Source organism: Bradysia coprophila, chromosome IV (assembly GCF_014529535.1).
Source record: "Bradysia coprophila strain Holo2 chromosome IV, BU_Bcop_v1, whole genome shotgun sequence".
Taxonomy (NCBI): Eukaryota; Metazoa; Arthropoda; class Insecta; order Diptera; family Sciaridae; genus Bradysia; species Bradysia coprophila.
Window position 1 is genome coordinate 13,014,128 of NC_050738.1, and position 23,584 is coordinate 13,037,711.

The window sequence follows — 23,584 nt, forward strand, 5'->3', positions numbered from 1 at the left end:
TCAACCAATTTCAAAATCATTCGACATATTCCCTCTATCCGTCGAAACGACCCAGTCGTCATATTAGCATCTCTCTGATCAGTGTGGACGAAACAAATCCGCAAAATTTGATTCTACCTTGACTGCCTCCCAAACACAGCAGCGGACAAATCAATTGATACATTGTGTTTTATGCGACCGATGATTCGAAGCGTGATCGAGACTGGAATGTAACGAAAATGCCAGAAGCTCAATGTTTGCACTGTGAACTTACCGAAATAAAATTCGTAGATTTCAGGTTGAAGCCGTTGTTGGAGATGTTTTGTATGCAACCATAAAAAACCTTAGCCTTATTCGATTTACTACTTCAAAGTACAGACGCGCAGCATCAAAGGTTCGACCGGACCATTTTCAGCCATGATTTCATATACCACAGGACCAATACTTGCAATGAAAGAAGGCCTAGGCGTATTTGGATCGCAAGTACATTGGCTTAATCTAGGAAGCAACCTTAGAACACCTCATTTATATCGAAAATAACCCAAATCCATCAAACAAACCGATGGAAGTTAGGAAATGCCAGAGGAATCATCTGTCATCCCAATATCTAGGAAGCAACCTTACAACACCTCATTTATATCGAAAATAACCCAAATCCATCAAAAAAACCGATGGAAGTTAGGAAATGCCAGAGGAATCATCTGTCATCCCAAAATCTAGGAAGCAACCTTAGAACACCTCATTTATATCGAAAATAACCCAAATCCATAAAAAAACGATGGAAGTTAGGAAGTGCCAGAAAAATCAGCTGTCATCCCAAAATCTAGGAACCAACCTTGGACCACATCATTCAACTCTCTTCTAACATGTTATAGACGGCAAACATTACGACCAGTATTATTATCGGGTCTACTACTTCCATCGATCAAAGTATTTTTAATCTGTTGATTTCAAATCTTGTACTTCAATTTTTTTTAAACATGCATTTTGCTATATAAAGCACCATATTACCCAGAGCTTGTCATTATTTTCGTTGTCGTTATCGATAACAGATGAATCAATGAAAGTGTAAAACATATTAAAACCACAATCGTAATACAACTAAAAAAGAGGAAAATTCTCACCTCAGTCATACCCATAACGGAAAACGAACAGCCGGACAGATCAACGAGCACGAACATAGGGAAACATGCAGCAAAAAATTCTCTCGCTCAATCAATCAATTCGTCAGGGAGCAGCGCCGTTATCCTTTTTTAGCAGCTGCAAACAGTTCAACCGCCAAATCTCACCAATTCCTACAGTCAAGGCCTAATCAAAAAATGCCGACGTCTCAATGAATTGAAAATACGTACGGATAAAACAGCAAGATCCAAAGCCAACACGTACTCCGGCGATCGTAAACAAAACCAAAAGACGATTTTTTTTTTTCCAGCGCAAATTCCTTACGCAAGTTCTTCTCAGACATGAACAACAAAAGTAAAAGGCTACTAGCGACCAAGGCTGTATACTTTGGGGTATACAGCCTTGCTAGCGACTAGACTTCATTTTCATAATTTGGGAAGTGGACAGTATATATGGCTGTATTTCAATGTAGAAACGTTATATGTCTGTAAATCAGTCAGGGAGTGCACAAATTCACTCAGTTTTTTAACGTTGAAAATTGGCAACGGACCATTTAATAGTCATTTGTGTACCTGTTTTGGACGATTGATTTAAGGCAATTTCGCGGATTGTAGGCCGAACGAAGTGAGGTCTACAAGCGAAAGTGCCTTAAATCAACCGTCCCAAACAGGTGCACATGTGAGTTTTCATGCGGAGGGCCGGAAACCCGAGAAAATTCGAAAAATTGCCCTCATTTTCGGCCCCGAAGCATGAAAATATAATAGACTTTCATTGAAATGAATAGCCGTGTGCGATAGGTTAATGCTGTCATCATTTGTAGAATTTTACAAACTCGAACGCTTTTGATAAGAAATTGGTAAAATGCTAGTTAGTCTGGGAGTAGTGATAAACCAATATCAGAGTCACAAAATTCACAAAATAATTGGGAATACGTTGCGTGTATACTTCCCCGAACTCAAAAATCTTCCCCATTCCTACGAAGCGCACTTTATAACAGCAACTACTGTAAAGTTTTAGAGTAATGCTGAGAAACGAAATAAAGCTAGTGGGTCCACTTCTCACAGATATGAGATGGAACTTTAAATCTCTCAACTTTTTACAGATGTCTATCTCATTTGTTATCTAGAGAGATATAATTAGAAGATGTAAGGGCTGAGCTCTGATTAAAATGATATTAGATACCAGAGTGGACGTTAAAACTAATGAAGTCAAAAAATTTCGAATCTACACATTTAAAATGACTTAATCAATAGAAATACCTTTTGTGGTTCATCTTCCACTGGTTAGCTCTCCAATCTATCATTTAAATATAATCTAAACCAATTGCATCGACATCAGCGACGACTAAAATATACGATTACGTCTGGATATTGTTTTCTTCTATTACAAGTGAAGTAAAAGATTTTGTGAATAACAACCAAGTGATACATTAAACAATAGCAGTGAGAGACTCGATTACACGTCTGTGCAATGTTAATAAAGTAATCTTTAATATAAAATTAATCGGTAACTTTGATTAATTGAACTGATCTCGATTTTCTTTTGTTTTTCTTTGATTTGTGTCTTGTTACTAAATAAGTCGTGTTTACCGAATGAATTGGGAATTTGTATTAAATATTTCAACGTAAGTGAGTGAGAAGGTGGACTTCTATCAAATTTTACCACATTATTCACACTCTGGGTCCAGCTTTAGTCTCACTACAACAAATATACAGCAATACGAAAACTGTAAACAATATGAACACTGACTCCATGTATTAAGATCCAACGAAACATATGATTGTTGATTATTTTCCTAGAGGAATTTCCACGTTACGAGAATAATAATGAAAGAAAGGTTTGCTGCAGATTTTCTCTTAACCGTTTACCGCTTATGTCTTTTATTTTAGGTCTTCCCCAGATTCGTTTTACTTTAATACACACGTACAATATGGAACGATGTACATAACATAAAACCTATATCCAGCTTTAACTATATTTCTTTCATGAATGTAAGAGAAACAGAGAAACAGAACTGAGAACAGATATCTACGTATATAATATACAACAAACAGACACACGGCAGTGATCAAGTCGTAAAATTTGTATTCATTGGATGTTAGGAAATTCTGCTTGACTTGATTTTCATAGAAGAAAAATTTCAATTAAATCTTGTAAGATTAAGAATGAGATATTAATTTTATGGGGAAAATGAAGCGAAAATGAAAAATTATTACGAATATAACAAAGAGACGTTAAAAGTTTTATTTGTCGCTCATCTGTGATTGGAATTTAGTTGTCATAGCCTTGAAGCTGAAAGCTTTGTTAAATCATTTTAGATTTCAACCTGTTTTCAATGTCTAAAAAAATTCTAATCCAAATTTGGGAAGTAGCTCTTCTGAGACCTAATTATTTTTTCATTCGTTTGAGATATCAAAAAAAAAAGGGATAACGCACATGATATATTTATTACACAGAACGAACATTCATATTTTATTGCTGATGAAATTGACGAATGTCCGCTTTTGCAATAAAAAAAAGGATATATTTTGACATACGTGTGTATGTTTGCATATAATACACCGTATTATTGAAATAAAAGCCATTCAAATATCAACCAGTCACTTTTCATAGATACAATTTTTTTTATTATTATTTTCAAATCGATATATGAATAATAAATATGTCGAAAAAAAGTCGCAATCATAAGAAATGGAGTAGTTGAAGTCTTATTGGTTTATACATGAACGGTGTGTATTCCGTATGAATGTATATTGCTTTTCTATGCATCGGACGTGACATCGAACAGAACATTGTCGATAAATTATTATTCAGAATGCTGTACCGTAGAAGTATTAGATTCTAGGTCTAAGATTTTTGGAACTGGAAGTCCTTATTTTATACATCCGATTAGCTATATCTTTCAGGGTTCCCTTTCCCTCTACTTCAAAAGTAGTACTAAAATTAGGCAAATTTTTATTCCAACAAGGAAGGTTTTTAAAAACGGAAAACGAGCTTCTGGGGTATGCTGCGAGTAATAGTATAGTTCGTATCTAGGACTAAAAGTCTTTTTTAGCCTTCTGCTCTGTCTGGAATCGGAATCGAATACGCTAAAAAAGACTTTTAGTCCATTGTATGCATCGATATAATATACTGTAGATAATGAGACACGAAGAACGAAATTTCGGAAATATAGCACACGGGAAATTCCAGCGTAAGTCATGTTACACAAACAGAATTTTGTCTCTTTTTGATGTACGAATACGCACCAAAGAAGATGCGAAAAAACATACTGTAAGTCATGTTACCAAATGTGACTATGCATATTGTAGAGCGCCATCGCTACAATACAATGGTGATGTTGTGAGAGTGAAAGAGAAAAATTTCTGTCACAAAATACGTGGATTTACCCAGTGCAAAAAATACGAATCACAACACAAAACGAAGAGAAAAAGGAAATTGAGAAATGCAGAGATTCAAATATTTTCAAATATTTGTATGACATTATTTCGCGCGCTTTCTCAAAACATAAGTTACGTTACACATACATCCATGTGATCTTTCCGCATAAAGTTACTTTGACATTACTTATCTACCCTATATTATATCGATGGTTGTATGCACGAATTGTATTTTTCATATTGGACGGAGAATATATCCTTGGAAGTAGTTTTGAGTAGTCGTGCAAATATATCATTTCCTTCGGCTACTCGAAGCAACGAATTTCCAATTCAAATGTTTCGTTCCAAACGACAAGTGCATTTCAACAAATCGTTAAATCTGTTACTTCATTTGTACGAATAAGTATCTCCTGGTGTTTGACCCAAAATCTATTACTTCACTATTAGTATCGTGCGTTTATAACCACACTAACCAAAACTCATTGTATATTCTGATGACTGTTGTCGATATTTATCAGTTGCAATATGATTGCGTGAAGCAGAGTCTAAGTAGTGATTATTAGAAGTTGCAATATGCATATATATAAGGATATCCACTTGGAGTTTGGTATTTTATCCACTCATCTACATTTGCCAGACTCTTTCAGAGAATCTGTGGACAGAACCTTAAAATTTTTATTTTTGTATTCAATTAGTATTCAATTGTATTCAATCAGCATGGTAATAATATTTTATGATTTAACTAAATCGACTTTAGATGTAATAAACTAACAGAAGGTATTTCGAAAAAAGGCAGAAACTGCATTTTATGGTTCGTCAACCTCTTCTCTAGCCCTAGATGCCAGGAGAGCCCATCCCTATCTTTTCTTGTGGAGGATTTATCGATGAAGTTGACCTGAAATTCAAAAGATGTCACCAAATAATATTGAGATTGAGTGCAGTGTTATTGCTTGATTTGTAAATGGAAATTTAATTTCCAAAAGATATCTCATGCAAACCGCTCTACCTGCCATCAACCAGAAATAACATGTGAATAAAATTTTATATTTTCAAAAGTCCTAATAAGAGAAGAGAGTCACCATCATAGAACCGAATACATTTCGTTTTCATGGCAAAATTGTCCATGAGGACACGAGAGTCTTTTGATATGAAAATGGTTTTAAATAAAATACGTTATTACACATTCAATATCTGTAAAAGGTTTTATGACAAACCCGTTAGACCATTTTACCATTTACAATTCCGCGCGCTTATTCCCCAAACGACTCTATCGGTTTATGTTTTCAGAATGTCATATTTATGTAACATATTATTTGAATTTTGATCATATCATCGGCCACACTATCTTTTTGAATATCCCATGGAGTTTGAATGAAAATTGAATTCGTTTTATATCATTGAAATTGTATACTTTATGTACTAAATTTTTAAAATGAGATAGGTCTGTTCAATAGGATTAAATTTTGCAGGTGGATGAGGAGAAGGGAAAAATAATATAACACACAGAATGGTGAAGTGGTGCTTTTATGAGAAAGAAACAACAAACTTTATGACACTTGTCATCTCATGTGGAAAAATATTTTGAAAAGGCGCAAAGTAAAATAATCTTTGGAGAAATCGGAAACAGATAATAACGCTGCGAACGACAATCAATGGATGAAAATAGGAAAATATTTTGAAAGAAGTTTCCTGGGTATGTCAATCCGTATTAACAAGAATTTTGCAATAAAGCTTGGCCTTGGAGATTTGATTGATACTACGTTTTGCGGGTTCAGTTTTTTATTGGTTTATTTACTCTAAGAAACTTTTGAGAATTTCCGAGCACTAGTAACTATCTATAGGCTACACATACACAACACACCCACAAGACAAGAGTGGGACAGGTCTAAGCTTAAAAATTGAAAATACTGGTAATTGTTTAATCAACAGCCACTGTAAACCAAACTAGTGATTAAAAAGTTTCAGCTGGTCCACTCATACAATCACCCTGTTAGTTTATGCTCGCTTACATGCCTTAGTAGATTACTTATCTGTGAGAAAAATGATGGAAAATGGATAGGCCTTGGGCGAGGCATACATTCACCCTAGCATCCATTTTCACCATTACCAAAAGATGTGTAAGCTATTTCACTCAACGAAACACGCAAAATTTCGACAACATGACCTTAGAAACACTGCGTCGAGTAAAGACGTAAAGCACTGCGCATGTATGAGTGAACCAGCTGGTAAAACAGCTGCAGCAATCTTAGACACACATTTGGATGACATTAAAACTGTATTCAGATTGCTCTGATTTGGAAGAAAAGGGATCAGAAATCAGTTTAGACTATCTACAGAGTTTTCCTTTCGATTACTCTCAATTGCCCCGTTTTGCTTTGAATTCTCGTGAATATATTTATTTCGAGCAAATTCAATTTGGAAAGGACCTACAGTTGTGAATTCAATCTTTTCATATTTTACTCCTTAGTCAATTCTACTAAACAAAACCTTGAAATCGTTTTTAACACGATAATGCAGAATCAGACCAGAACGTGCTCCAAGTGGCCGAAACAAGTGCAAAGTAATTGATTTAAAAATTCATTCAGAACTGACATTATCCTGTTGATAGGATTCGGTTATCACAATAAAAACTTTTCTTCCTCTCGAACACACACATTCAACTCATTTGTGTTCCAAAAGTATAACCGAATATTACATTTTATTATCATATTATCTTCTCTCTGCTGACAACATACCAAAACTTGGAACAATGTTTTAAACTTAAAAAGTTTTTCCCTACAATAATAGAATGTAAATTTGAAGAAAATTGAGATGACGACCGACTAAATACGAACAACTTAAATGTACCCAATTGTTTAAGGGTAATTGGCTTTCTTTGAGAAAAGTTTTGTCTAACATCTTACTCTCAAGTGAAAAGTTTTCATGTTATTGCGTGTAATTGAAATATAAAGAGTTTTGCATTTTCACATAATTTTTATGCGTTGGAAATGGTGATGGGTATTCTTGTGTGTGCACAGAGAACAATATAATTGATATTTTATGAACAAGATTCCACGCTGAACAATTACAATAATTTGAGGTGTGTGTAGGGAAATGCAACAATCGACTTCTCTCTTTGCAACCTTTGACATCTGCTGACAAAAACAAACGATACATTCTGTGATGTGTGCTGAATTGTATGTTAAAACTAATGAAATAAAAATGTTTGTGTTGAACACATAAAAATACTTGGAAAGAATGAAGTAACAGATTCGATACCATCAGGGCCGCTCTGACTATCAAAAAGCGCACCGCACTTGTATGCAAAAAAAATCTAGCCCAGTATGGCCAGCCCGACCCTTAATATTTAATCGAGATCTTTCAGCGAATGGGCTCAAAGAATCAGTTTCGTAGTTGTGTTTTACACTTGGTGTTTCAAGTTTAAATGAAAATCTATCCTACAAAACAAAAAACTGCAACTCAATATTCACATTGTGCATCAATGAAAGGGTCCCATTTGTACTACACCAGCCAGCCAGTTCTTGAACCAACCATAAATACAATATCATTGAGACATAATACCGTGAAAAATAGCATATGTATACTTTTCGGTTTAATACACTGGATAAGCCCGGCTCAGAAACCAAGAAAAATAAGATTTAACTTAGGGTTGATACAGCACAAACTGCGCGTCGAATTTTGAACATTGATTGTGTTTGTTTGAAAGAATAAAAATATTTAGGGTGTACGTACGTACGTATTTATGGTGTAGTACATTGTAATCCCTTTCAGAGAGGTAAGAGGGTGGAGTTTATGTTTAATTACGACAGGAAGAACAATGAATTACGTTGATTCTACACAGATTAGATACATTTTTGATCTGTTTGTATGTACAATGTACGCCATACATGCATGTTGGTAGATGTCGGTACTGTTTTTTTTTAAACAACGTATTTGATCTATTGAGAGCTTTAAGCTTATTGAGAATTTTGATGCACATTCTTTTAATTTTCAAAGGGAAAGACAAGACCAAAGCTTCTAAAACCTCTTCAATTCAAAGAAGAATTCTATTACACATAGAGATAAGTGAAAATCGACATGTTTTCTTATTTGGGATTTGTTGTGATTGTGGTAATTGATTCCACAACACCTTCGTTAAACAAATGAAAATCTAGATTTTACAAACTCTTAAAACAGAAAATATGCCGTATATGGATCGAATAACTTTAATGGGGGACTGAAGTTTTGACAAGTTATTTTTAATCGACGTAAAACAGTATTACAAACAAAAAATTGTTTCAATGTATGTCTCTAAAATGCATTGATTTTTTTATAAGTTCGTCTAAACTTCGAAACGTACACCCACAGTAAGAAATTTACAAAATAGCGGTCCTAAATTTTTGATTTTACACTATTTTTAGAAATTCTTTTGCTCAGAATTGTCGATACCCATGTAGTTCTTGCTGCAGAACAGCTTACACATATTTATTTTCATCGAGACTGTAAACGTCCTCCGGCACATTTAAGGCGGCTGACAATATTGGGTCGATTTTGGGTCGTACTTTGTAAACTAAATTAATTTTATTAAAAAAATCTGTGCATCTTAGAGGCATACCTAGAACAATTTTTTTTGCTTAGAGTAACGTTCTATGTCGACTTGGTCAAAACTTCAATCCCCACTTCAATTCGTGGTTCGTGTAATGACATCTCGTAACATTCGCCACGTAACAAAATAAATTTCTATATAAAAAAAACTGTGAATTGATCGAAAAGAGTAAAAGCCAATACCCTCCCTAGCAACCAAACTTCGTTTTGAGACAGTCAAAATACCACCTTATTTTGAAAAATGTGACACTGACTCTTATTTTTAATAGAGTTGCCGTGCCGCGCTCTTTTTCAAAGCAATATTGATGTCACGCGAAAAAGATAAATTTTAAACCTCATTTCATTTTTGCACACCAAAATGACTGAGCAACTCACAAAAAAAGACGTCAGAACAACAAATTATTCATTTTCGAACACCGAAAGGGTAACAGTAGACTTAATATCTTCAACACAAAAAAGGACATCGTTGCTCTTACTTCATTTAATTTATTGTTAAAATTGTAAAATTTTCTATGACAGAATACAGTTTTACCACCTGAATTTTCCTAGTTTGGTTGCTAGAGAGGGTAGAAGAAGAATAATTTATTTTAACAATAAATGTGCTGCCCAATTAAATTAGGTTGCTTTACTACACAGCATATCGATCGATCAAAAGATATTATAATTACTAACAATATGTTGAATTTAGAGTTTTAGTTTTAAATTAATTATAAATGTGATTATGTATGATATGGATTGTTGCACTTAAAATTTCTTCTGTCATTGACTTTAATTTAGATTTGTTTAGCCTAAAATGATCGAAAAATTTTAAAACGCTCTCGCCAAATGTTCCTCTACTTCCGAACCATAACCCTTTTACTGCCCAGTCACTGTAGTTGTATGTGTTTTTGTACTTTTCCTTGTAAAATGGAATGCATCCTTCATATATCGAACGTTTTTCGTTGACAATTTTCATATCTTGTTCATGATCGTTCACTTCATAACGGATCGTCGGGTCGATAACATACGCTTTCTTCAACTTTGTATCAAAAGCCACAATGTCGCTGAATCTCGACCGTCCTTCGTTATCGATTGCATATACCTCTTCGAAACATTTTAATTCTTTTTCTTCCAAAAGACCCTTAAGCTGATGTTTCATCTTGTGATGCCGGGCGGTGATTAACTGGGTATTTGACTGGCAACTTCCGGTTACATGAGCAATAGTTTCAATCTCTCTACCACATTTGCGACAGAGGGCGGAAGAACAGACATTACCAGGCACAACCCATTCTGATGATGATAATGAGTTTTTGTTATAGATGAAGTCGTTGCTAGGAGTGTATGTTTGAAAATGGATAACTCCTGATCCTTGGTATTTTAAATTACACCAATTTTCATAACATTTCAGCCGCAGAGCTTGACGTAACGTTTTTGTTGAGTCACCTTCGACACCAAGCGATGTGATGCAATTCGACATTTCGTTTGAGCAATCGTATACTTCGTGGAACAGACCGTCGTCAATATTCGACAATTTCTTTGCAATGGCAAAATGTTGGAGATGAACTTCCCAACTTGATTTCAAGAGTCCCAAGCCTCTCAATCTTCGTGGTGCATAGAACAAATTATCATTGGTTCGCATCGGAAGTCCAATAATTTCTTTTGCTCAATTTCCACCGTGAGTGTTTCTCACTTAGTCTTACCGAAAGCTTCCTTTTTGAATGTTTAGGACTTTTGAGAAGTCACATTCCAATTTTTCATTTTCATTTAGGGTTGAAATACAATTGAAATGAAACGTTTCCGTTCTTTTCTCAAAAATTATTTTCATTAACTTTCTAGACAAATAATCCGATGTCATGTCATGTCTAAAGATGGTAGAAACGGTAGAGACTAATTGTCTTGCTAGATTTTCGCTGTGCATCAAAATAAATTAGCCTAATTGCGTTTCGCTTTTTGGAAGTAAAAGTGTCCTCTGTGCTGGGTTGTATATACTCGGTGAAATTTAATAAGAAAAAACAAAATAAAAATTCAACAAAATCATTTTTCAATCTCCCATTCTGTTTGAAGAACGTGACTTTAAATAAATACATTTTTGTGCGCCCATCTAAAATGTCAAATAATAGCTCGAAGATGACCGTCGGGGAAAACTCAATTTATTATATTTTTGTTATATATTCATTTCACTGTTTTAAATTAAAAAAAAAGAATTTCATCCCCCTTTTTTTCTTCAAATTTAGTTATATACATTAATCTCCACTCCCATACATCTAGACTGATACCAGGAGTGATATACAGAAACACATAGCCCATAGTTCAAATAACATCACGACGTTCTTTTTTTAAACTTTTGTTCGCACCTTGTCTTATACTACAATCCTTCAACGAAACCATGTACATGGGATGCTGAGATACGGTGTATACACTTAATATTCTCGTCATGTATTGGTTTCGTTGACAAATTGAATCTTGTTCGAGAAATTTCATTTCAATTTCTTTTCCTTGCGGAACAAAACGGTGTAACATATTGATTATATTTTAACTTGATAAGGAAGAGAAAACGCTTTTATGTAAAATACACACGCCGGCATATCTCCATTCAAAATGAAGTTACATTCTCCCAACATTCTAATAGATATTCGAGTTGCAAAACAACAATGTTGATAATTTAATTTCATGTTTTCAGCTCAGTGAGAATAAATTTAATTTTTTTTTCTTTTTATTTTTATTTTCCTTTCATTTTATTATCAAATCAGAAAAGTTTTCTAATGCAGCTAACGTATAGTGATAGAATGTGCGTAATTTTATATTCCGATGACGCGATGACAACGAGAAGACAGGCACAAACGAACAGATCGTATTTCTTGAATAATTTCATTTTATTGAAAAAATTATCATAATATTAAGAAACGCCCGATATGGAGAAGAAAGTCGACGTCGTAGCTTTTCTTTTTCAATGAAAAGTCTACAAATTGGAATCAGACTTTCAATCACAGAACCTCAAAATGTAGAGATATCGATCTAAGCACTGGTCAGAATTAGTAGTAATCGAGTGTCGATTCCAGTTTTTAAATGAACTTATGAGTGCTTATGAGTTTATCGGAATAGTAAAACACTGATGTAGAAGAGCTTTACGTGCGAGCCTTGCCAATCCGTTTATTTTAACTGCAAATACACAAATGTCGAGAGATAATTGCCAGAATCGTCTTCGGCTCGTATTTACTAAAACTCAGCAACACAAGCTTTTGCTAGGAAAATAACCCAACCATTAATCTTTTTCGGGGCTATAACCTGTTATCGATGACAAACAACTCCAAGAATAAACGACAAGCTCGGAGTAATTCGGTATTATAGGTATGTTCCAAGTAACTGTAGGCAAGAATTTTGACTGGCCGAACGAACACGATTTCATCCACAGAGATCGGTTTTCACATAAATATTGATGATGTTATGACTCTATGGATGAAATTTGACAGTAATTTGACAATTCGTATGGCCTTGACAGACCTATACAGAAAAATGCATGTTCAAAAAAATGAAGTAAAATAATTGAAATCATTCTTGCGAAAATACTGAGATCGAATGAAGTAGTAGATCCAATAGTTAATATCATAGAGGTAGACTACCTAGAGGAATTATGACCGAAATTCTAAATATATTGATTTGCTTGTTAATGATTGAAAGGTTAATATGTAGATAGAGGTCCATGGACACAACGCGTAAACCCTCTTGTTTCCGACTTATTCTTTACAGAAAAATGTTTCCAAAGGAATTTAAAAACATACAAAAATCAATCAATCAATACGTTCTAGGACCTGAGACGTTGCACATTTTTCCAAATCATTTTGAAAAACGATTATCTTCGGTCAAATATAAGCAAAGTGAACTACATTACAAGTTTGGTTTGATTTGCAACAAGAAACGATTCCAAAACTGACCGCCAATACGAGTACCGCCAATGATGATTCACCTCGTGATTCATCCAGGCAACATAACCTTTACGATAATTTAATCAGAATTGACACTTACATTAGCCCACTCAACACCGGTGTACGCACTTTGTGTGCCTTCAAATGAATCCACTAAATAAATGAATAGTTCTGACGCTGGCTATCGTATCTTCAATATTACTGTTTTGTGAACATTTCCCTCAGTGGATTCTAAAGTTTTGTTGTGTGTTTGTAAAAAAATAAAAGAAAAGAAAATTGTTAAAAGATGTGCACCACTCAAGTCACCTCCACCAACTCGTGAGTTGTCAAAAACAGCCGCCAAATTATCATCTTTTTTCATAATTAATTTTGAACATTTTTGTTATTTTAGCCTCGTCAAGGCTATCGATGATGTTGACGGTATTTTGGCAGCAATATTAACCCAAAGCTCATCAAAATGGAAATCAGCGAAAAAGTCAAAGAAAGGCGACAAAATGCCTACTAAGCTACGCTTTATCGGAGACTCTTTCTGGACTACCGTGAAAGAAGTTAGATTTCATGACACATACTTGTAACGTCAATTAGATTCTACTCCATTGAAATATTCCAGATGAGAGCTACCGTCACAGACTCAGTCGAAAAGTCGATCCGACGATCTTCAATGTTGTTGCTTAAACACGTTAGAAAATATCGTGGTAAGAAGACTTTTAAATCTGAACAACGCACTTCAAGCAAAAGTGCTATTAATGACAGCTGCCAAATAGAGTACTATTTGAAATTTTATGAAATTTTATCCACACTCTTTTTACAGTGTAAAATTTTGTATGGAGCACTGTCAAGTTTCAGTACCCTATTTAGAGTACCACTTTTGCTTGAAGTGCGTTGATCTGAAGTATGAACGACATCTGTTATATTATTATTTTCTTCAGACTGTAACACCATGAACTGCACCATCGACAAAATTGAAGCTGCAACTTCAATTGTGTAAGTAAAGACAGAACAACACTTCCTTCCGTACCTTATACGTTAGCTCGAAAAATCGAAGTTTCCGGTTCGGTCAAGTTCGGGTGAAATCGTCTATTCGTAAAACTGGTTTCAACGTACATACTAGAACATTAAAACCCGAATTCTCATCGCAGAACCTGTCTCTTATCGTGTGTGTATCTTTCGTTTAGTTTTATCCAATTTATTTTTTTTAATTATTTCATTTCCTTGAATTTAATATCGTCAAGTTGCTGACCGTTCGTGATTTGCTACATTTCAGATCAAAGACGACCGACGGAGCCGAAGTTTGTGATAATTTCTACGAAGCCCTACACCTCGCTTGTGTAAAATATAAAATGATGTCCCCAATCATCCTTTACGGCAGATTGTATGAAGAAGAACGGTTCCAGTATGTGTCGGTGAGTTCATAATTTATATTTGCGACCGACAGATGCGGATGGGGCACCTAATTCCAAATTGGGTATTGTTGGCCATACATAATGCCAATCAATACCGGGTCATCAACGTTCGTGGTTATCGTGATTCTCACAGCAATAACACTCTTCCCTCTGTATCGAAATGTCGAAAATGTAATCTTCAAATCTCGTATTTATGATATCCCCTTGAGAATGTGTTGACTCTGTAACGTTTATTTTGAAAAACGATCTCTGTAATTTTCGAGGCATTCCATTCCATTCCAAAATTCTTTGAGATTTATTCGCCAGGTTCCACTTCAGTTCAGTTCATTTTGAGTATTTCAAACAATTTACTCCAGCCCCATGCGAAAGTTGACCATAACATAGCAATTTGCCCCCTGCGAAAACGATCCGTTATATGTGGATTGTTTTACCCTAACCCTTTTTCCGTGAGTACCTTAGAATTAGTGAGTACCTTAGGCTTGTCAATAGACTCTTGTTTTAAATTGAAAAGGTGGCTTTCGATACTTCCCCAGTTTCACACTTCATCTACCTCCCCTATTCCTTTATAAGCAACGATTTCATCAACTAATTCAAAATCAACAAATTTCAGTTCATTTTTGGCGAACGTGTCTTTATAATTGAATTGACGACCGGCATTCCAGACATACAAGAAAGAGCCAGTGAGACAATGGGTGCCTTGATTCGTAAATTCGGAGGAGTTCCGAAAGTCTCGTCGTTCATAAAGGTTCAACAAAATATTGCCCATATCGGTGAGTTGTTTATATGGTCTGCGGATTGCGAGGAAGCGGAATCTAATTCAATTTCATTTCACGAACTCATTCAGTGGCCGAAATCGATCTACAAAGCAAAACCGTTGCACCGTGTGAGCTGGTTCCTGATGACATCACGATATTGAATTTAAATGAAATTACGGAATTGATAATGGCATCACATTATCTGGTGAATCAACCACGTACACGAATCGAACAGATTTATGCCGACACTTTGTTCCACAAGCAACCGTTCCTTGAGGGAATGTACGTGAACAACAAACAAGTGTTCGGCTGTGTGGATCTATCCGAAAAAGATAACGGCGCTTCGTTGCAACCGCCAATCATTCTGGTATTCTGCGATACGATAACACAGTCCAACTTTCTGTGGAACGATAAACCGTTTCCCGTGAATGTGAAACAATTAACTGCGACTGACGTTGGTCGGGCGGCTTCGAATATGCCTTATGAACAGCTACAATTACTACCGATAAGTGTAGTATCAGATGCTGACGAATGCGGTGGTGTTCGCTACGGTGATCAAATCTTATATGATGGTCCGCTTGTTATTGTGCTCTAGACTATATTGTCAGATTTTTTTTTGTATCTTCATCGTTTAAATATTGAAGACTTTTCTTTCTCTTCTTTTATGACCTGAACTGATTATCGTTTTTGTATAATTTCAAATAATATAAGACGTCGTTATAGAAATGTTGCGTTGTTTTTGGTCTTTTTCAAACTATATTAGAATGGCAGTGAATGGCATGTGTGATCTTGAATTCCTATCCTTTTTGAAATCAAAAGGCATTTTGTTACGCCATCGAAGAAATGATAGTGAAATTTTCTTCTCCTTTTGGAAGCATTAGATTACATTGTATGCTGCGAATCATTACATGAGGTAATAACTTCATGACGCTCTCAAACTCAGAAGTGTGTTTTTTGAGACCCTTCACGAAATACGGTTACTGAAGCTTGTTGATCAAAAACACAAACGTGAGTTTGCGAGTATCGTATGTTTCCGAATTGATGAATTAGCCTTCTTGTAAGCTATTTTTAATCGACTCAAAACTCAATTCTCAGAAAAAAGTCTATTCGAATTCACGTAAAATGAACCAAAATATTCTTCATGTAAAGGATCATTTTCATAACGGGCAAACTGCTATGTAATGGTCAACTTTCGCATGGGGCAGACAATAAATGGTTTTCTGTTTTATTCCGAACAAAGAAAGGAAGTTACAGAAAATGAAATCGTTTTACAGCTCAAAATACTACAATAAGCTGAGTGAAACGTTTGCTATTCCTATGCAGACACTAGTCTCATGTTACATTTTTTTGACAAAATATTCGAACTTCTGACACAAAATTTCAAGGAGAAAATATGATGAAAAATCTTAATACCGCATAGTCTCTAATTTAATCTCTAAGAAACCTGCAGTCATGTTGTGCTAACGACCAAAATTACAGCTTGTGGCGACTATTGAGTCAATAGTATTGACCCTCCATTGTAATGTATCTAGCCCAAGCGAACCCTAGAATTGTAATTCTCATCATTCGTCGCAATGTTATACACTCTCATAAAAACGCCTTCGAAACCTCTGCCATATTTAATTTCCTGATGTGATGGTAAATACGAAAGCTTCATAACGACTAAGTATACAGAATCGTCACTAGAACGGGAATATTATACAGAATCGCATCACATGAATAATATTTACGATTACCAGTGAAATGGTTGCCAATATATTGATGAAAATTTATTCTTCTACTTGCAACGCGATGTACAGTTCAAATGAGTCCGGTTCTTTTTTGAAAAATCATTTAACCAAAATGGAAACATAAAATGGAAATCGTGCTAAATATTGCGATTGTATACAAAAGTATTTTCATGTACACACCACATATATCCGATGGTGGAGAGACTGACTATACGGTAAGGGAATAACATCCAGCATTCATATATGTAATCAGTATAGGTATGTATGCATCCCTTTACCCTGTGTTATACCATAATAAATCACAAGTACCGATTTTGACAGCTAAAGTCCATTGAACATGAGTACATACACCATTTTCTGATCCAAGGAAATGCTGGGAAACTGAACATCTGTTTTGTGATTCTGTAATCTCTACAAAATAATAAATGTTTTTGCAAATCATAGGCTATGATTAGGGTTCCCTTTGTATCGCTTGTTAAATTGTGTTCGAGAGTGTAAGTGTGATTCTGCTTGGATGGGCAATGTGAATCGATGGTCTTGAGCTGAGCCTGCAGCGAAATTTGGTACGAAATTGAAAGAAAAAGAAAATTATGGAATTCGTTTCAACAAACGTATCAATATTGCTGTGGTATTTACAGTGACTTTATCATCCATAAAACTAAAAGGACAATTTTAAATCTCAATCGCACAATTTTAACAATTCATGTATTTAACAAATTGAACAATTATAGTGACACCTTAGGTAATATTGAGAGAAAATCTTACAAGACGACAACAGTAAAAATAACTTGTTGTATTCTGACAAAGAACGTTAGACTTCTTCAGCAAGCATAATATCTGGCCTCTGCAATACACTCCCTAGCAACCAAACTACAATTATTAAGGTGGCAGGGCCTATTTTAGGGGAATTTTTGAGAATTTTTAGGAATTTCGGGAATTTTTGGAATTTCGGGAATTTCGGGAATTTTTGGAATTTCGGGAATTTTCACTTTCAATTATATGCAAAATTGCGACACAAAACCACTGTAAATGTATTTAATAGCGAAATGAGCACAGAAAAACTGATTAAAATTTAATTTTTGCGTCTTCCTTTGTTTTTCGGCGTTTTTCGGCAGCAGGAAACACTCCAGTGAACCATTCTTGTTCTTTCGTTGTAGAAGTTGTATTGGACTGAGGTCGTCGTCGTTTTTTATTTACCCATAACTTTGCAGCAGGACTAGGATCAAATTCTTCAAGCGTTTTCATGTTTGTGTTGATATATAAATAGTTGAAAAGGCTTATGGGTGACAACGAAGAACGGTCCACATCTTTGAATTGGTTGTAAACATCTGTAATTCGCATAATTTACGATAACCAATATAACTATATGACTTAAGTAAGACAAGCACATACGTATTAACCTTTCCACGTCAGCTGAGTGTGGTTTTGCAGCTAATGCACGGGCTAATCCAGTTCTTACGGTGATGAATGCGTGTGTCGAAAGCAGTTTTAACTTTTGTTCGTAGTCCATGCTGACTTGCGAATCAAACAATTCTGCTGCGTCCAAATATTGACTAATAAATTCATTTTTGTCTAAGTCCGGTGCTATTATGGAGTGAGTAGTTTCTAGAGCTGCAACAGATGTCTCTTGAGAAATTTTATACAACGGCTGCAATGCTTCTTGAGTCGCAATGTCGCTGTCCAGCCTATTGTTAGTAAATCCAACCAATTTGTCTAGTATAAGTGTTCTGGTTTTAAAATCGAAAATTTTCCTGTTCCGCAATCTTCCTCGGCTTGACATTTTCCACAATGTGTAGCCATGGAAAGAATTGTCATCCAGATCAACACTTGACAAAAACGAATGCTCCCAGCCGTCTACTAATGGATCCTTTTTCAATTTCTCCAATTTTGCGAAAAGCTTATTTTTCATCAGCAACACTTCGGCCAGCGTAACTGAGTCTGATTCACAACTTTTTTGGAAAGCTTTAACTAAGGTTAACACATCTGTTATAAATGAGAGCAGGTGCATGCGATCGTAATTAAGCCAGAGCGTCTTTAGGCCAACTTCTTTTTCATTTTCAAAGTATTGAATGGATGCTTTCCAATTCCGTAACACAGAAGTAAATAAACGGTGGGTAAATTCTGTCCAGCGTATTTCAAAGTACGCAGGATATCGAACGAGTTTTTGGAATTCATTTGGACTGTATAACGAAATATTCTTTAATTTCCGTGTTCGTTCGCCAGATGCATGGAAATAGGAAGACAAGTTTTTAGCGTCCTTAATGATGTCATGGATCACTGTTAAATCACTATACAAATCCTTCCACGCCAGGTTGATTCTATGAGCCACGCACCATATTAAAAGAAGTGGAATATTGCTGATTGATTGATTTCTGTCTTCTTTCATTTTCGCCCAAAGACCGTTCGTATTACCAGTATTGAGATTTTCTCCGTCAGTAACAAGGGACGTGATCCGTGCGAATAGTTCGCTCCAAGGCATTACATTTGTGACAGCGCCTTTCGTCGCTTTGTGATATGATATTGCGTTACCGCCTTCCTGAGGGACTGAGAACCCCAAAAAAACCGTTGATAATGTCAAATCGTTCGACACTACATGTGCAACGACGTAAATATTGTGTTCCTGGGTTCTATCCACTGAACCGTCCACTCTCAATGAAATGGCAGCTGCATTTTCGATTTTTGATCGTAGATTCGGCAGATCAACCTGAACAATTGTGTTCAGCAAATCAGCATGATGACTCGGTGTCAAATAACGGAAATTAACATTGACATCATTTAAATTCCCCTTATCTTGAAACTCCTTAGAGAATTCTGAAGCCACTTGTCTTGATGGCCACGACCAAGCACTCAATGTAATACGTTTCGCATCGTTAAAGACAGTTATGAGTTGCGATCCGATTCGTTTGAACAGTGAAAGTTCATCATTTAAATCTTTGTCACGAAACAGGCTTAGGTCCAAATCAAGCGTCGTATCTGGAATATTACGATCATCGTTGTGGGCATAATAATACTGAAACACAAACATTTACATGAATTACCGACTCTGCGATTAACGATGAGAGGTCCAGTTGTTGCCGGCAAAACATTATCTTTGGCCAGAAGCTGCTGACAGTATTCGGCAATTGATTTCAGGATCTTCAGTTGTCCTCCGATGAATTGAAAATTGGTCTGGTCGTTTTTGAATCGGCACAGGTACTCGCCAATCGTATCATCGTCAGCTAACATTGTCTGTTTAAGAGTGTATCGCAATACGTTTTCCATGTCTTTTATGGATGTCTCGTCCAATTTGCTTAGAGTAACCGCACTGTCATAGCAATTGAATAGCAAAATTTTCTTGATATCCTTTGGAATTCGATAACCAAGACTTTCCTCCAATTTTTCAAAAAATTCATAGCCGGAGCACTTCTTCACTTCTATTTGATTGCCACTCATTTCAATTAGTTATTAATGACGTATTAACGTTAAAATATCTGCAAAGTTCTCTTCGTTAGTAGAGAAATTATCACTCTTCAAAGTTTGTTTATGTTTTGGAAGTTTTGCCAAGTTTGGTCCATACCCATCGACCCTGCAAAGTCCATGCTTGAGCTGCCGTTATCATTTCGTTGGATTGGAGCACGTACAGCAATTATTCGTCAACAGTCACTAGCGAATTTTTGACAGTTTTTACAAGGCTACATATCGCAGACATGAGGAGAGAGATGTCACTTAACGAAAAACAATTGCTGTGCGCGCCCTTGTTTGAAACTTTAACGAAGGGTACGGACCAAACTTGGCAAAACTTCCAAAACATAAACAAACTTTGAAGAGTGATAATTTCTCTACTAACGAGAAGAACTTTGCAGATATTTTAACGTTAATACGTCATTAATAATTAATTGAAATGAGTGGCAATCAAATAGAAGTGAAGAAGTGCTCCGGCTATGCATTTTTTGAAAAATTGGAGGAAAGCCTTGGTTATCGAATTCCAAAGGATATCAAGAAAATTTTGCTATTCAATTACTATGACAGTGCGGTTACTCTAAGCAAATTGGACGAGACATCCATAAAAGACATGGAAAACGTATTGCGCTACACTCTTAAACAGGCAATGTTAGCTGACGATGATACGATTGGCGAGTACCTGTGCCGATTCAAAAACGACCAGACCAATTTTGAATTCATCGGAGGACAACTGAAGATCCTAAAATCAATTGCCGAATACTGTCAGCAGCTTCTGTCCAAAGATAATGTTTTGCCGGCAACAACTGGACATCCAACAGTCAATCATTCGGGTAATGAAACCGGTAACTATCAAGAATTACACGTAATGGCTCAACACAGATTTAGTGCAAAAATATGTTTTAGCTGCAGAAACACCATCTCATGCTCAGGTTTTGTTGAAACAGTTACATGACTGGATACAAAAAAAAAACTCCACAGAAACAGTAAATAATCATTCAACCGCATACGTGATTACCAACTGTCATACAAAAAGATCATTTTAGGTAATCAGCGGCGATTTCAGGTATAGATTGGACTACAGTACTTTTAAAGAGAATACCAAGGACCAATCCATTTCGTATAATATAAAATGTGTTGTGGTTGGCTGTGACAGCCTGTTTAAGGTTTCCCGTAAAGCGTACGACACTTATTATACAAGAAAGTCCGACGGGAAAAAGCCCCAAAAAAAACGTGCACCAAAGTGGAACTTATCGGCCATACAGAGTCATTTGCGTAAAGTACATTCGACCATATCGAATAACAGTCAGTCTGACAGTAGCGACGATTCGATTGATGACGATTCACACGTCGTCGACGACGATTCAAATAGCGCGAATTTGAACAACCAAAGCGCTGATACAAATCAAAACCTGAGACATGAATGTACCGTTAGAAACCCCTCGACTTCATCCAGTACCGAAGGCAGCAGTAACGAAAGCATCAAAGACAGTAGCAATGCAAGGAAACTTGATCCTCTGCCACGTACACATCAGACATCTACTGAACGTACTTCTGGTAAATTGCTAGAGATTTTTGTTTTCGTTGTTTCACTTAACTTCAATTTAAAATAGGCTTAGCAGTAGAGCAAACACATAAACGGCGATCCCAACGCAATAAGAATAATACCACAGAGGATAAAAAAGCAAGGCTTCCATAAGTAAAATCCGTCAGTGATAGTGATACTTAATGAATACAAACATGTTGTTATCGAATATTACCTATAAAGGTGAATAAATTAGACCAAAAACCAAAAATGCTTTTGTAGAGAAGTTATTTGTAGCTGACGAAAAAGAAAAAGAAATCAAATTTTTCCACTTTAATCTTGCCGCATATGCGCTAATATCGCTGAAATCAAACATTTTTTACAAAGAAAACAGTGGTTTCCGGTGGTTCCGCATCACAGAAATGTTGTGTATTTACAACAAATAATATCTTCAAACTATTATTGTAATATATTTCGGGGAAATAATTTTAGGAATTTTGAGAATTTTGAGGAATTTCGGGAATTTTCAGGAATTTCGGGAATTTTCAGGAATTTCGGGAATTTTAAGGAATTTCGGGAATTTCGGGAATTTCAGGAATTTAATTCTCTAAAATAGGCCCTGTAAGGTGGTAACTACGTTTATGAATCACTGCTACTTTGTTCGCTCGTGTTGTTGATGTTGTTTTTAAGCCATATTAAAAATCAGCGTTTCTCAAACTTATTTTCCCCTCTAAATCGATTTTTTGAGAGAGTTTGGATGCTAGGGAGAGTATTGGCCTCTGGCCTTTACATCCAGCTGACGCACTATTTCGTGTATCTACTCATTTATTTACCATTTATTCTACAACACATCAAAAGTTAATATTTTGATCATCGGCCGACGCCTCGAATGAAATAGCAAATGTTTCATTTAGTGTGACGTGAGTTGCAGTAGAAACGAAAATCAAATACGTTTCGGTGAAAATGCTTTTATTTGAATTCGGTAAGCCTGTAGAGGCGCCACAATTAACTTTACTCATGAGCTTCTTTATGATGAAACGTACTAGAAATGTACAGAGAACAGATAACAAGAAAAATCTATTGCACTTGAACTTTATAGTTTCCAAACATCATTTCCCTATACTACTCGGTATTGAGTTTCCTACTGAAATCGGCTTTATCTCAACGACACAACGATAGTGTGACAGAGCGAGATCCGAAACAGAAGGTCTGTGTAGAATGGAGCGGTTTGAGTCTGATCAATACCCAATCTAGCAAGCAAACTCTCTTAAACAATCGAATTAGGGTGTAAAATAGGTTCAAAAAACTCTGTTTCTTCATAAGACTTAAAGTGAACAGACTCACGAATCGTAGACATGTAGCAGAGTTTTACAAACGTCTTTACCACCTTAATAAATGCTGTTTGTTTACTAGAGAGGGTATTGGTCTGAAGGTACAGTGAGTCGCATATTATTCAATGAATTTCGGGTCATAATTCCTCTAGGTAGTCTACCTCTATGATTTTGACTGAAATGTTCACAGAATTTGAAAATTTAAATTCGTATTTTATCTTAATTAACTTTATAATTTTAATTATAAGTACAAGAACAGTTGAAAAGCTATTCACAATCTGTGCATATTTGAAAAACAGTCCGCCTTCATTCTACGTTGATTCAAAGTTTTTCTCAAAAATTATGTGCACTTCAACTTTTTAGCTAATTTATTGACACTCTTGCTCCTTCGTATCTTTATAATCATAAAATCTTCAATCAAATCAGGTTCAGCGG

At 35.6% G+C, this 23,584-nt stretch overlaps 1 protein-coding gene and 1 long non-coding RNA gene across 2 annotated transcripts; both read left to right on the plus strand.

Moving 5' to 3' along the window:
- The first annotated feature begins 4,019 nt into the window (after positions 1 to 4,019).
- Positions 4,020 to 23,214, plus strand: LOC119066359. The gene is made up of 3 exons (XR_005085737.1): positions 4,020 to 4,032; positions 7,367 to 7,370; positions 23,142 to 23,214. It is a non-coding gene; the product is annotated as an uncharacterized LOC119066359 (long non-coding RNA).
- On the plus strand, positions 12,776 to 15,830 carry LOC119066358. Its single transcript, XM_037168778.1, has 7 exons — positions 12,776 to 13,285; positions 13,359 to 13,515; positions 13,578 to 13,662; positions 13,897 to 13,951; positions 14,232 to 14,370; positions 14,981 to 15,140; positions 15,215 to 15,830. Exons 1-7 carry the CDS (start codon positions 13,254 to 13,256, stop codon positions 15,718 to 15,720), a joined length of 1,134 nt encoding a protein of 377 aa, XP_037024673.1. The 5' UTR covers positions 12,776 to 13,253; the 3' UTR covers positions 15,721 to 15,830.
- Positions 23,215 to 23,584: the final 370 nt, after the last annotated feature.

What these genes read in the sequence shown, in the direction of transcription:
- LOC119066358 (XM_037168778.1), top strand. Translation starts at nt 13,254, where the DNA reads ATGTGCACCACTCAAGTCACCTCCACCAACTC. An exon ending in GAAGCTGCAACTTCAATTGT is followed by an intron (nt 13,952 to 14,231) that starts GTAAGTAAAGAC and finishes GCTACATTTCAG; the next exon opens with ATCAAAGACGACCGACGGAG. An exon ending in AACGGTTCCAGTATGTGTCG is followed by an intron (nt 14,371 to 14,980) that starts GTGAGTTCATAA and finishes AACAAATTTCAG; the next exon opens with TTCATTTTTGGCGAACGTGT.